Raw genomic sequence first — 15,062 nt, forward strand, 5'->3', positions numbered from 1 at the left:
CACACATACATGGGGATATGTCTGAACATTTTTAGTCTTTGCTAGAGCCAGGCATTTACATTCAGAAACAAATAATTAAGCCAAATATTTCTGCCACTAAACACAGTCAAACCCTAGCACCACTTTGACAGTACACATCCCACTGAAAAGCAGGTGACCAATTTTTGCCTCTGGATTTAAAACCACTTTTTAAAATTCAAGAATGCTATCACACAAACAACCTCAGTTTCTCTGCTACTTAAGACAGCAATGCTTAATGTAATGCAGTTTTATAATTACACAGTAATTATAAATTGTGTAGTACCAAACTGATGGCAAATTCCATTTTGTTGAAAAGGCCTCAACAATGCAAAAGGAATCATCTTAAAAAACAAGAACAGCATGGCATTTATGCCCTAATCTTCAGCATAGGGATAGAATTCAGTACATCTCATTAAAATTAAAAACAAAACACTGGAACACACAAAAAAAAAATACATAGCATACATCAATGACTCATTCTGAGAAAGCTGTACCCAAATTTTAAGACAGAAAACAGCACACGCACACTTTGTAGAGTTTTTCATAATTCAAGTCTTCGCTGATATTTACACAAGAAACAATAAAAGAGTAAATAACATACTTGACTTTGTCAATTCCAGCAGCTAAAAGATTTCCAATTTTATTCAATGGTTTCCTTAAAACTTTTCCAAAACGTTACTGAGAGAGTGGCTATAGGATCCTGACAAGAGTTGTTTCATTTTTTATTTTTTTAAAAAGCAATTAAGATTTTTCCTCCTATTATTTTAGCATCTGCATAAAAGTGCATTCTAATGTCATGGATACAAGAGACATTAGCAAGAAAACATCATGAACTTACATCAAACCGGCCCCTTCTCGTTCTTAAATATTACAAAGGAGTTTTAAATACCTCGAATCCATGTTTCCAATATTGTTCTATCAAATGATTATTTTTTTTCCCCAGAAAAGAGCAAAGTGGTGTTAAACGATTAAAAGCCAGGAGGTATTTCAAGTGCTGCTATCATATAAAAACACAAAGAATAAAACCACAAGTGTTAAGTTAAAAAAATGTCTACTGTTGGACAAAAAAAAAAAAAAAGTGGCAAGCCAAACATATTGGGACCACGGTGGGTGTGTAGCATTTTCAATCTCTCATCATGATTGAAAAACATGAAAATGCTGGATATCTCCCTCTTGCCTGGGTAAAATCTTTCCATTTCAGCGTGTTTCAAAACTGTTGAACTTTGCAGTGATTGCAATCTGCAGTCCTGAGCTAGCTCTTGACCTAAAAGTACACGTTCTGGTTTTCAACTACCTTATTGTTAGCATCCACCTTCATTGAAATGTAAAGCTAAATATGCTTTTATGCTGGAAAAGAGAAGAGAGCAAGGTAAGTAGATGAGAAAGGAACAACATACGTTTCCGGGGCGCTTAATGGTATCTGCAGCAAGTTGCAGTGACCACTAAATTATTCTATGTGTGTCATGATGCTTTCATGCCAATGCTACAATTTATATGCATGTCTGGGTGCAAGCTGCAGCATTGACATGATTAGGGCATCACGCATATTGTCACCTGACCCATCCCCTGGCTGGTACCCAAAAGGACAATTTTGGGGTGTTTTTTTTTTCTTTACCACCAAAAAACATTACATCTGCGTTAGTCTCGGTTATGATCCAGCCACGGTAAAGCACATAGCTAATCTCCGCTGCATACAATGGCAGAATCAAATTAAAAGGATTCTCTTTCTTCCATTGAAAGTGCTGGACCTATTCGGGCGGGTTACGTCCGATACAATTGGGAGTGGCATGGAAAAGATGGATGACCAAACAGAGAAGGCCCAGCAATAAGTAGGAACTCCAGTTACTAAATAATTACTCCACACACAGACCCCACTCTGGTCAGTGCGAAAGGGAGAGGGGGTGACTGTTCGTGCAGTTGCTATCTAGCACCCTTCCCTCATCTGGAGGCCATCAGACCTGCAAACCATCTACTTACTCCCACTGTCAAATCTGAAATCCTAAATACCTGCAGGCGTCGGGCTGATGAGGTTTGCACAGGCTCACAGAAAAAAAGCTTGGTCTGGGCACTGATGTCTCTGCACGATGATCACAGTGAACTGCAGCTATAAAATGAGAACCAAGTCAACCCACCGCCTTCGTGGTCGTTCTATTCCTACGCGAGTGGGTTTGGCTTATGCTACTCAGCCTCAAAAGATAAATTTGCATTACATTCATTGCTATTTTCAAAAACTTTCCTGGGCCCAAATCAAGAGTTTCATAAAACGTAGCAAGTATTACAAGTTTTGAGTATTGCATTCAAGTCTTAAGAATTCAGTAGAACTTAGTGGCTGGGGGAAGGAGAGTGTTCCTTGAAGAGACAACGAGCATTTCAAGGCTAATAAAGCTGGGCAATTAATGGATGACTAATAAGACTGGGTAACTGAAGATATTTCAAGACTAATAAGACTGGGTAAGTCTAAGAGCTATGATGAGCAATTTTTTTATTCCTGCGTTAGAGTGCCCACTGTCCTTGCTGAGTAAAGCCTATTGAAACTTAGGAATAGCCAGGCTCAATAATACTCCAATTTCAACCACTCCATATAAAAAAAATAAAAAATAGAAGAGACAGAAATAAGCAGTTAGGTGATCAAATGTGGACACTTTCTCTCACTTTGGGAACATGGGATAATGATCCAATTCCCAGAAGAAGCTGCCCACATCTTCCTGAGAAACAGTACGGCCCAGTTAAGTTAGCAGGACAGCTATTGGCGATCCGATGCATACAAGCCCGCCCAATATCATCCTTCTTTCTTTTGATGCCGCACACACAACATGGTGCAGAAACAAGGTGGCAAAAGGCTGTTGTGTTCATCAGCAAGAAAAGCCACCCATCAGAAGCAGGATGCTAAAGGAAGCTTCCTCTGTCGACATGAGGCACCCAATACATCCGACATCAAGGATGCTGCAAAGTCGTGAACCAACCTATGTTTCAATGGCACTGAATCTCGCACCACTGCAGCCGGCCAGCCTGTTCCAGAGACGGACAACAATCCAGGTTTGTGCTGGATCATTTCAACATCTGCTTTCAAGCACACAAGCAAACCACAACAACAAGCCCTTGCCACTCACACTGACAACAGCTGTAAATCGACCATTTTAAAAAAAAAACAAACACAAATGGATCCAAACACACTGTTTTAGGATAGTCTCAGCACAGTCTTTGCAGATAGCCCCAAAATATGTTAGCTGAAGATAACTTTTTTTTCTCTCTCTTTCTCTCTCTCTCTCTTTCTCTCTCTCTCGGCATTTTAGAAATAGGACAAGTGGATTGTGAGACTGAACTGTGAAACAGGAATACCAAAGAGTTTTGCTTGGTGAAAAAAACAGAACGTACTTTAGGTGGAACCGGAAATGTCAAAAAAGAGTCATCCAAAAACATGAAAAGATCTATGGAAAGCATTAGGAGGCTCCGATAAAAAAAGGGGAGGGAGGGAAAAAGATGATATCCACAATGCTGGAGTTTCCAAGGGGTTAAGGGCAGCCCAGGCTGGGAGAGGGGGGCCCAAGCCACCTGTAGTCTGTCTGATATGGTCCAAGGTGTATCCTTACAAGTTTGCAGCCACCCTCCGCTTTTTATCTCTTGAGGGTTGGGTCTTCGGTCCAGTTCAGTCATTGGCAGAAAGTGACTGCAATTTTTTTCCCCATTATGTTTATTTGTACAGACTAGGTACAAGGTTAGAAGGTTCAGTTAGCACTACACTGTCGTACTTTTTATTCCAGCAATCTGAGGTCGTGCAAATTCCACAAAGTCGTCGATAAGAACAGGCCAGGCACCTGGGAAAAAGAGAACAGGAAAAGACAAGGGATTACATCTTCCCAAAATTTTAGTTGAAGACTGTGGCTTTTTTTTTGTCTTCCCCTTTCAGTGGAAGGGTCCCCAACCCCTGGGCTGTGGCCAACTACAGGGCCTTGAGCTGTTCAGAACCGGGCCACGGAAGTGGTGGGCAAGCGTGCACATCTCCACTTGCGCGAATGATGGGCGCACATGTCTACCGCTCACGTAAATGGACATGAGTGTGTGTGTGTGTGTGTGTGTGTGTGCTCTTGCCCACTACTGACACGGAATCATCCCCCCCCACTGGTCTGCAAAGCCAGAAAATTTGTTTTAAATCTGTTTTAGATCAGGACTTTTCAACCTTTTCACCCATTGTACCACTTTTAGGATATGGCAACATCCGAGTACCACCAGTCGCCTAGCAAGGTGTCAAAAACTTGATGACCCCCCTCAAAAGGAAAAAAGTGATAAAGTACAGGTAGTCCTCGACTTACAACAGTTCGCTTAATGACTGTTCAAAGTTACAATGGCACTGAAAAAAGTGCCCCCCAAGCCACAGCCGAGCAAGACACCTGCCTGCCCACCCGGTGGCACTCTTCCTCCTGCCCGAGGTTTTCATTATTGTGAGCATTTCTGTTGAGGATTGGCAGCGGGGGGTGGGGGGGTGTTTGGTTTTTATTCCCCCCCCCCCCCCGTCTGCTGATTGGTTGCAGCAGGTTTTGGTCACTTCACATGACCCTGGGACACTGTGACCGTCATAAATATGAATCAGTGGCCAAGCATCTGAATGTAAATCACAAGACCCTGGAGATGCTGCAACATTCCAGCTGATCGGCGCTTCTTCTGGGCTCAGCAAAAGCGCCAGGATCAGTGCCGAGCTCCAGCTGGAGCCTGGCACTGATCCTGGCGCTTCCGCTGAGCCCTGACAGCCCTGAAGAAGCGCCAATCAGCTGGAAAGCGGCACTGATCCTGGCGCTTCCGCTGAGCCCTGACAGCCCTGCAGCTCCAGCCGTCTCTCGCTCAGGCTTGTGCGGTGCTGCCACCGGTTCAGCTCATTCCCCTCTCCTGCTACCGCTTTTCTAGGATGGTCGCGTACCACCTGCCAGGTGCCAATGTACCACAGGTGGTACCCGTACCCCTGGTTGAAAAGCCCTGTTCTAAAGAGCAGTCGGGGTTGATCTCTTCTAGGACTGACAAACAAGGCCTTAGTGTTCCACAATAAAGCAGTTCTGAGATTTTTTTCCTAATTTCTCTCAAAAGTTCTTCTTTAGAAGAGCTCTCCTCTTCCTACTTGAGGCCACACAGCCATTAAGTCTCTGCTAAACACAGTCCAAGGGACCTTTCATTTATAAAATGAAAGGATCGGTGTGTTTTTTTTTCTCCCGCTGAAATCCACCCACGTTTTCTTTCCTTCCTTGAACAAAGTTTTCCTTGGGTTTTATTTTCACTCTGGCCCAAGAATTTCAGAATTAAGCTAACTCAGGCTTTCTCATCCTGGGAATCTTTGCCCCTGCTCCCAGACAGTGTTTTTGCAACCAGCCCCAGGGAAGCGTAGGCAATGGATCCGGAAGAGGCAAGCCAGATTAGTTTACCTTTTTCTCTCAGAAAGAAAGCAAAACAAAAACAACAACAACAACAACAAATGCCAGCTCTTCAGATTATGATTATCCTCCTATACATATGCCCTGAAGATGGCTTTGGACAACAAAATACAATTTAAACGTAAGGCATTAACATCGAAATCAAGACAATTTAACAGTTTATTTGTATCCTGCCTTTATTATCTCTACAAATAACTCAAGGCTGTGAACACACATAATACTTCTTTCTCCTATTTTCCCCACAACAATCACCCTGTAAGGTGCTTTGGGCTGAGAGATGGTGACTGGCCCAAAGTCACCCAGCTGGCTTTCACAGCTAAGGTGGGATTTGAACCTATGAACCTTGGCTGGGGAGTGTATTCCATGGTCTTGGGAGCTATAAAGAAGGTTGTATCTATCAATATTTACCATATGAAAAGTTAAAAATTGACACGCTCACACACTAATTATTTCTTGACTCGTGTAGAAACGGCAATAGTAGACCCAAACAATAATAAGGGGGACACTAATTTAACTTTTTGCAAATAACTTCAGCATCTGGCCAATAGTTTTGATTTGACGGGCGCCTGAGAGGGTCTTGAGCGACCCTCAGGGGGGTCCCAGAACCACTTAAAAAAAAAAAACCACTGATCTAAACAACCAGAAAGGTAAGTTGTAGGAGACATGGACCGTCATAAGAACCAGGCCCTAAATCAGTGGTTCTCAACCTTTTTAATGCCGCGACCCCAACCGGTCGTAAGTCGAGGACTAAACCGGTTGTAAGTCGAGGACTAAACCGGTTGTAAGTCGAGGACTAAACTGGTCGTAAGTCGAGGACTAAACTGGTCGTAAGTCGAGGACTACCCAACCGGTCGTAAGTTGAGGACTTTCCCTGCCCGGGAGCGCCGCGCATGCGTGGTTCCGCCCCCTGCGCCGGCCGAGGCATAGCTGGCAAGCAGCAGAGACGGAGCAAGCCGACCACCAGCTGGCCCAGCCCAAGGGAGGTAAGGCACCCGCCGTAAAAGGGGAAAAAAATGGCGGACAAAAAAAATGGACAAACAAAATGGCGGACAGCCTTGCTTGGCGACCCCCGTGAAATGGTCGATCGACCCCAAATGGGGTCCCGACCCACAGGTTGAGAACCACTGCCCTAAATTGTTACAGGATTTAAAGGGCCTTAAAGTCAACACCGACATATGTCAGTAGGCCTTTCAAGCAATCAGAGAAAAAAAAACGTAACACAGGAAAAGGTGTGACGGATTGTTAAAATTTGCCCAGTCAATGGCCTGGTGAGTTGCAGTAGGGAAACACGGCAGGGTTAGTGACTCAGCAGTAGCTGGTTTGGCAAGCTGGTTTTGTTGAAATAAGGGAAAAAACACCTTCATAGCAAGGAAATGCCTGTGAGCACCATTCATTTTAAAGCCAGGTTTTTATACTGTAGCTTGCTTAAGGCTGCTCTCTGGGATTAAGATCATGGTCTCTATGGCAATGACCAATCCGCCTTATTTTCAGATGTTGGACAAACAAATCTTTGCTTACTCTCTGGGTTCCTCATAATTAAAAAAAAAACACCCCTCTGAGAACTGATGAACAAATCAGATGGTAGATTAAGGGTTGAGGAAAATAACTATTGCATTTGAGCAGCATCAGTGGCACATACAGAGAGAGTTCGGTCTCGCGCTTTAGGCACTAGGCCAGTGGTTCTCAACCTTTTTAATGCCGCGACCCCAACCGGTCGTAAGTCGAGGACTAAACCGGTCGTAAGTCGAGGACTAAACCGGTCGTAAGTCGAGGACTACCCAACCAGTCGTAAGTCAAGGACTTTCCCTGCCCGGGAGCGCCGCGCATGCGTGGTTCCGCCCCCTGCGCCGGCTGAGGCGTAGCTGGCAAGCGGCAGAGACGGAGCAGGCCAATCACCAGCTGGCCCAGCCCAAGGGAGGTAAGGCACCCGCCGGAAAAGGGGGGGGGGAAATGGCGGACAAAAAAAATGGCAGACAGCCTTGCTTGGCGACCCCCATGAAATGGTCGATCGACCCCAAATGGGGTCCCGACCCACAGGTTGAGAACCACTGCACTAGGCTAAAGCCAGGAGACCCTGAGTTCTAGTCCCGCCTTAGGCATGAAAGCCAGCTGAGTGACGTTGAGCCAATTACCAGGAGACCCTGAGTTTTAGTCCCACCTTAGGCATGAACACTGGCTGGGTGACTTTGGGCCAGTCATTCTCTCCCAGCCCAACCAACCTCACAGGGCTGCCGTTGTGGGGGAAATAGGAGGAGGAAAGAGTATTAGGTATGTTCACCGCCTTGAACTATTTTTAAAAATAATAAAGGCAGGGGGGGGAAAAATTAAACCGGGGAATGTTGGTTAAAAAAAAATGTGAGTTGCAGTAGCCTCAAGAAGCATCATTACCTTCCTCGTCGTAATTTGACATATCGTCTGCTATCATTGCACTGAAGTCTAAAAGAAGGTTCCAAGTGTCCTTCGGTATAGATCTTTTATGATGTTCCTGTTTGAGAGAAAAATCCCACCGTCATAAGTCAAGAGGTTACTGATCTATTGATTCCTCAACAGGACTCTAAGGCTTGGCACGTTGTGGTTCCAAGACTGGAGGATCCCCTCTTCACATTTCTTGGGACAGCCAGGCTGAAATGATCTGGATCTCAGATCTCGACATCATTGATATTTTAATCATTTGCTGAGCACCACGGTTCTGCACAGCGACGTAGCTTTGCTTCTCAGATCGGCTTAATTCACGTGTTGGGAGTAAAGCAGGACTGGGAAGGCATTTGGCTTCCACGCTTTCAAAGCACTGAGAGAGACTGTTTCACTTCCAGTGAAGGGGCTGCTACTGTGGCTGTAGCTCCCGGGCAGTGCTCAGAAGTAAGGCTTTGCTCCGCTTTGGGGAGGGCCATCAACGGAGGGCCTGGCTGGAGGCTCAGTTAAAATAGAGTGCCTCCTCTGGGCTCTGGGCCAGATTTAATGGGCTGTAGATGCTCATGCAGAATCCACAAAAGCAGAAATGGTCCGGTCAGCAATTCCTAGACAACCCTTTCAAGGCCAAGGACAGGCGGTGTTTAAAATGACTGAGAATTCACACATTCCTTTGCTCAGTCATCAATCTGCAATTAAAACTTTTAAATATTTTCTTTTGTAATTTCTGATTTTATTTGTTTTCTTTCTTTCTTTCTTTCTTTCTTTCTCTTTCTCTCTCTCTCTCTTTCCTTCCTTCCTTCCTTCCTTCCTTCCTTTATTCATTCATTCATTCATTCATTCATTCATTCATTCATTTCCATAGCCGTCCAACTCAACCAAGTAATTCTGGTGCCTTACAAATACAGGTAATCCTCAACTTATGACCATAATTGTGCCTGGAATTACAGTTGTAAGACATGCCGATTAGTAAGCGGGTCTCCAGATGACCATGCCAGATTTCACGATCTTTTTTGCGGCAGTCATAAAGTGAATCCAGCAATGGGTGTTTTGATTTCATAAATTTTGACATCATAAATTATGGCCCCATGACTGGGGGATGCTACAAACAGCTACAAATGTGGGCCGAATGCCAAGCGTCCAAAATGTGATAAGGTGATTATAGGGGGGGGGGGGTAAGCCTGACTGTCAGAACTTCATATCCGGGTGTAAGTAGCTTTGGGAAAGTCTGTTGTAACTGAATGGTCACTAAGCCACCTGTTGTAAATCAAGGACTATCAGTAGAGACAAGAAAATCCGCCAGTTCACTCTAACATCAATCTGACCTACTATTACGTTCACAGGCAACAATTCTTGATCTAGACTCGATTTCATAATGGTATTGATTATACCATACACACACACACACACATACACACACACACACACTCGACATGTATGTATTTGTTAAGACACAATTAATATTTGAACTTACCAATAAAAATCTGTTCCACAAGTCTAGGAATTTAAATCTTCCATGAAGTACTAAGTTCCAATAGGCAATGGCCATTTCTAAATCTGTAACATTAAAGAATTTATTTTTTAAAGCATTATGATCCAGAACGACCATTTTTGGAATGCATAATTAACAAAGTAAAGCAAACATTCTGTAGCATAAGGATGCTTCAAATGTTCCTGGATTTCAGGATTTTTCCACCTTTACCCCCACCAAAGACTTCTCGGACTATCCCAACTAGACACTAGGCCAGGGGTAGAGGCAACCTTGGCTCTTTTATGACTCGTGGACTTCAACTCCCAGAATTCCTGAGCCAGCATGGCTCAGCTTGGAAACCTCTCCCTTTCCCCTCAGCACGGCTGGCTCAGGAATTCTGGGAGTTGAAGTCCACAAGTCATAAAAGAGCCAAGGTTACCTACCTCTGGCCTAGGCCTAGGCCACTTTATGACTCGTAGACTTCAACTCCCAGAATCCCTGAGCCAGCATGGCTCAGCTTGGAAACTTTTCCCTTTCCCCTCAGCATGGCTGGCTCAGGAATTCTGGGAGTTGAAGTCCACGAGTCATAAAAGAGCCAAGGTGGCCTACCCCTGCACTAGGCTAAAAGAAGCAAACATTTACAATGGGTTTTCTCTTTTCCCTTGTGTCCCTTGTGTCCCTCTTCACAGTCAGCAGAGTTTGCTTCTAACCCTACCCTAAAATTTCAGGGGTGCCTTGTTGTCTTGATCAGCAACAGAGCCCTTCAGGGAGGGAGGAAAAAGCTAGAAACTGCCTCTAAACAACTGTAAAGCTTTGACAGCAGGGCTTCGTGTCTGGCAAACTACAACTTTGTGAAATGACACTTGCTGAGGGAAGGTCTACGGAGACTCTCAATCATCCAGATCGTGGTTGTCCCAAAGGTGTTTTTCCAAAAAAAGGCAACTGGGTTGTTGTTGTTTTTTTCTTTCAGTTCTCATCCAAGAAATTTCTTCAGTTCTGAAGTGAACTGAAACCGAAAAACCCAGTTGCCTTTTTTGGGGAAGGGCACCTTTGAAACTTTGCTGAGGGACCTTAATAATAATAATAATAATGATGATGATGATGATAAAGTTGGAAGGGACCTTGGAGGTCATCTAGTCCAACCCCCTGCTCAGGCAGGAAACCCTATACCATTTCGGACAAATGGCTGTACAGTTTCTTCTTAAAAACTTCCAGTGTTGGTGCATTCACCGCTTCTGGAGGCAGGCTGTTCCACTGGTTAATTGTTCTCACTGTCAGAAAGTTTCTCCTTAGTTCTAGGTTGCTTCTCTCTTTTGGTTAGCTTCCACCCGTTGCTTCTCGTCCTGCCTTCAGGCGCCTTGGAGAATAGCTTGACTCCCTCTTCTTTGGGGCAGCCCCTGAGGTATTGAAACACTGCTATCATGTCCCCCCTCGTCCTTCTCTTCATTAAACTAGACATACCCAATTCCAGCAACCGTTCCTTATATGCTTTAGCCTCCAGTCTCTAATCATCTTTGTTGCTCTTCTCTGTACTCTTTCTAGAGTCTCAACATCTTTTTTACATCGCGGTGACCAAAACTGGATGCAGTATTCCAAGTGTGGCCTTACCAAGGCATTGTAAAGTGGTATTAATACTTCACGTGATCTTGATTCTATCCCCCTGTTAATGCAGCCCAGCACTGTGTTGGCTTTTTTGGCAGCTGCAGCACACTGCTGGCTCCTATTTAAACGATTGTCCACTAGGACTCCGAGATCCCTCTCACAGTTACTACTAATGGGCTTGTCTCAATCGATCGGCATCACGCCGGAGAGGAAAAGGCCGTTTCCATCATCCTGTTCAGCCCCAGTGACTGCTGAGGAATCTGTTTTCCGGTGCCTGAGATGAGTCATTCCTCCCTGAGCTAGGAAACGCTGGCATATACATACCTAAACCTTTCTGTCCTGGATTCTTGGCAAAGTTGAAAGTAAACTGGTAAAAGTCCTTAAATCTTCCCGGCTCTTTCAATTCTTGTTCCATTTTAGGAAGCTGGGCCTTTAGTTTTTCTATGCTGTCACATCTGTATCAATACATAAAAAGGTGGGGTTGTGTTTTTTTTCTCCTCCTCTTCCAGTCAGCACATCACGCTGCGTGTTTTTAAATCCTTCTACGGACTGTACTGACACGGGCAGTGCTAGGCTTGCAACCTTTTGGTTTGGTGACCCTTCGAAGTCACAACGGCACTGGGGGAAAAAAAAGTGACTTTGACCAGGTTTTTTTTCTCACTTAGAATCACAGCAGCCTCCCCCGTGGTCACGTGATCGAAGCTTGGGCGCAAAGTCAATGGGGGAAGCCAGATTCGCTTAACGTTTACGCGATTCGCTGGACAACTGCGATGCTTCGCTTAACAACCGTGGCAAAAAAAAGTTAGCAAAATGGGGCAGAAGTCATTTAACAATTGCCTTGCTTAGCAATGGAAATGTTGGATTCAGTTGTGGTTGTAAATCGAGGACTTTCCGTATCCCATATACAGGTAGTCTTTGGCTTAGGGCAGGGGCAGGCAACCTTGGCTCTTTTATGACGCGTGGACTTCAACTCCCAGAATTCCTGAGTCAGCAGAGCTGACTCAGGAATTCTGGGAGTTGAAGTCCACGCGTCATAAAAGAGCCAAGGTTGCCTACCCCTGACTTAGGGTCACAATTGGGACAGGAATTTCTGTCACAAATCCTTGCAGTTGTAGGTGGAGTTGGACCTAACTTTATGCCATTTTTACTGGGGTCATTAGGAGAAACGCATGGCCATTAAGCGAATCATGTGGTCAGGAAGTGAATCCTGGTTCCCCCGTGGGTGTTTTCAGCAAGAGCAGTAGCACTTAGACTTATACGCCGCTTCACGGTGCTTTACAGCCCTCTCTAAGCAGCTTACAGAGTCAGCATTTTGCCCCCAACAATCTGGGTCCTCGTTTTACCGACCTCGGAAGGATGGAAGGCCGAGAAAACCTTGTACCTGTCAGGATCAAACTGCAGACTGGGGGCAGAGTTAGCTTGCAGTACTGCATTCTAACCACCGCGCCACCACGGCTCCCTTTTTTGCTGGAAATTGGCAAAAAAAAAAAGGTAGCAAATCACAATCGAGAAAGACTGCAAGATGCTGCAGCTGGTCATAAATGTGAGAACAGGTCATAAGTCACTTTTTCCAAGGTCACTGTAACTTCAAACAGTTGTTAAACAAAAGGTTGCAAGTCAAGGACAACCGATAGCTGCTTTTAGAATGGATGATCTCTGAAGTTCTCTATCATGTGCTTTATTACAATACTAATTTAATCTATACATTTGCAAAATCGCTTACGGGTGAAATTTCCACATGAGGCAGAGGTTTAGAACAATTCTGCAAGAATTATCACAGCTTCTCTTTCAGGTCGTCTCCAATAATTTATTTGTTTTCAAATAAGTGAACATGGCAACCGAGACAAAAATATATACCAGGGAAAGGTTATATCTTAAAGGAATTTCTTAGAAATTCAAGTCAATTATGTGATAGTCTGTGTATTTGCCTTCATTTCAGAAAACATCGGGAGTATAAAAACTGCCATATGGAACACTAACATCTATGTTGCTTCACAGTTTTCTCACACCTTGCATCGACACACATGCCAAAGGAGTAAACAAATACACAAGTGCAGTTCTAGTACTAATATGTCTGTAAGGAGCATTTTCTTCTACACTTCCAGGTACGAATGAATATTCCAAAGAAAAAGCATCAGAGTCCTCACGGCCCAACAGACAACGCAACAAAAATACAATGATTTCCCACTTTGTGTAGTAAAAATAAATGTTTTCAGGTGATCTTACTATACCTACGACAATTAAAAAACAAAAGCTAAACACAAGTCTTCAAAAACACAATTTAAAAAAAGAGACGGACAATGTTGTTCCTCTTAATTCTGTCACCACACCACTGCCATTACTCTGTGACTCCGTGTTTTTCAAGCATGGCCATTTGAAGAGGGGTGGATTTCAACTCCCAGGATTCCTCAGCCCACCAGCCTATGCTGGTTGGGGAATTCTGGGTGCTGAAGTCCACACATCTTAAAAGCAGCCCAAGTTTGGAAAACATTGCTGTAACACTTGATTATTATTATTTTTTAAATTGTTTTGCACTTGTGTCAGAATCACCGTATCAGACAGCTCCTGGGTTGAAAGGATTAGCATTAGCCGGTGACATCACTGTTGACCTGGGGACACCCAGTTGGGGGCTCCTTTTATGTCCCCAGCAGGAGCTGGAGTGAAGAACGAGAGCTCCACCCCACCCCATAGCAACTCTTGGGTCTCAAACTCGGGCTTGCTAACCTCCTGCCCAGCGTTCCAGCCACTCAAGCCACTTTGCTCCTTCTTGGCGTATTCGGGTCTTTTCCCGTGTAAGATTGAGAGTATCTTGGCAACATTTCGACGAGGTCCCACTCGTCATCTTCAGGCTGGGGTCTTCGGCTTCGTGCTTGTGCAAGCGAAGTGTGATCAGAGCTGCCGTCTCTCTATAAATATTGGTGGGTGTGTGTGGAGTGCTGGCTTTGTTGCTGTAGGTGGGTTGGTTGGCTATGTTGGAGTTATTGTTTGCGGATTGTTACAAAACAGCCGAACAATCCCCAAACAATAACTCCAACACAGCCAACCAACCCACCTACAGCAACAAAGCCAGCACTCCACACACCCCCACCAATATTTATAGAGAGACGGCAGCTCCAATCACACTTTGCTCGCACAAGCACGAAGCCGAAGACCCCAGCCGGAAGATGACGAGTGGGACCTCGTCGAAACGTTGCCAAGATACTCTCAATCTTACACGGGAAAAGACCCGAATACGCCAAGACCTGCATATATATATACATACATACATACATACACACACACACACACACACACACACACACACACACACATATATATACACCTCCAGGCCACAAAAGTGCTTGTAAGTGCAAAGCTTATAAGCCTTGTTATGCACCAGAATCAATGCGCAACTAGGCCAGAGACTGGTTTGGCAGGAAATTAAAGAGTGTCTTTCTGTAAATAAAACAGTCCATGGGCAGAGTTTTAGTGCCGCTTTAGCCCAACGGGCTCTACATGCATCATCACAGGATGGGCCCTAGCACTTACCCAAGTTCTGTCATCCCGTCCATAAATTCCATCCTTAAGAATTCGCACTGCGTCGCCGCTCTGAACTTCCAGGCAATTATCAAGACACTAATGCTGGCGGGGTCTAGTGCCAAGTCATCGCAAAACTGCTGTATGCCGTCTATGCCAATTTTATTCTCATCTTGAGGATCTTCAGGTTTAAAGGAGAAAATAAAGAAAGAAATGAATATTTAAAAATTCCTAGAAATAAGCACTCCAGCAAGAATGGAACTGGTAGGTGCGATTTCAAAGCAAACCATGTGCATGAGAAACTAATTTCTGACTCAAGGGACATTGGCTGCTGGCAGGTGCCATTTAACAGCCCTCGTGGCAATTTAAAATGTGTAAGAAGCGTCTCACAGTCCTTTTCTTGCCTGGAATCACAACTGCAATTTAAAATGGGTCAGTTCCCTGGTTTCACAAAGGAGAGAGAATATTTATTTATTTATTAATTTTTATTTATTAATTTAATTTATATCCCGCCCTTCTCCTTACGGACTCAGGGCGGCTAACAACCAGATAAAACACTAATCCCCAAAAACTACAAATTTAAAAACATAAGTAAAAACAAATATTAGTAATTTGGTCAAGTTAAT

General features: G+C 44.3%; 1 protein-coding gene across 1 annotated transcript in view; it reads right to left on the reverse strand.

Annotated features, from left to right (window-relative positions):
- Nucleotides 1–3,699: 3,699 nt before the first annotated feature.
- DCUN1D1 (defective in cullin neddylation 1 domain containing 1) overlaps nt 3,700–15,062 on the reverse strand; it is a 13,063-nt gene continuing 1,700 nt past the window's right edge. Inside the window, exons 2-6 of the mRNA XM_015822407.1 lie at nt 14,449–14,617; nt 11,245–11,375; nt 9,322–9,404; nt 7,827–7,923; nt 3,700–3,836 (exon numbers count right to left, since the gene is read on the reverse strand). Coding sequence (XP_015677893.1) covers nt 3,757–3,836; nt 7,827–7,923; nt 9,322–9,404; nt 11,245–11,375; nt 14,449–14,617 — 560 coding nt within the window. The 3' untranslated portion in view covers nt 3,700–3,756. The remainder of the gene's footprint in view (nt 3,837–7,826; nt 7,924–9,321; nt 9,405–11,244; nt 11,376–14,448; nt 14,618–15,062) is intronic.

Source organism: Protobothrops mucrosquamatus, unplaced genomic scaffold (genome assembly GCF_001527695.2).
Source record: "Protobothrops mucrosquamatus isolate PMUCROS unplaced genomic scaffold, P.Mucros_1.0 scaffold1554, whole genome shotgun sequence".
Lineage (NCBI taxonomy): Eukaryota > Metazoa > Chordata > Lepidosauria > Squamata > Viperidae > Protobothrops > Protobothrops mucrosquamatus.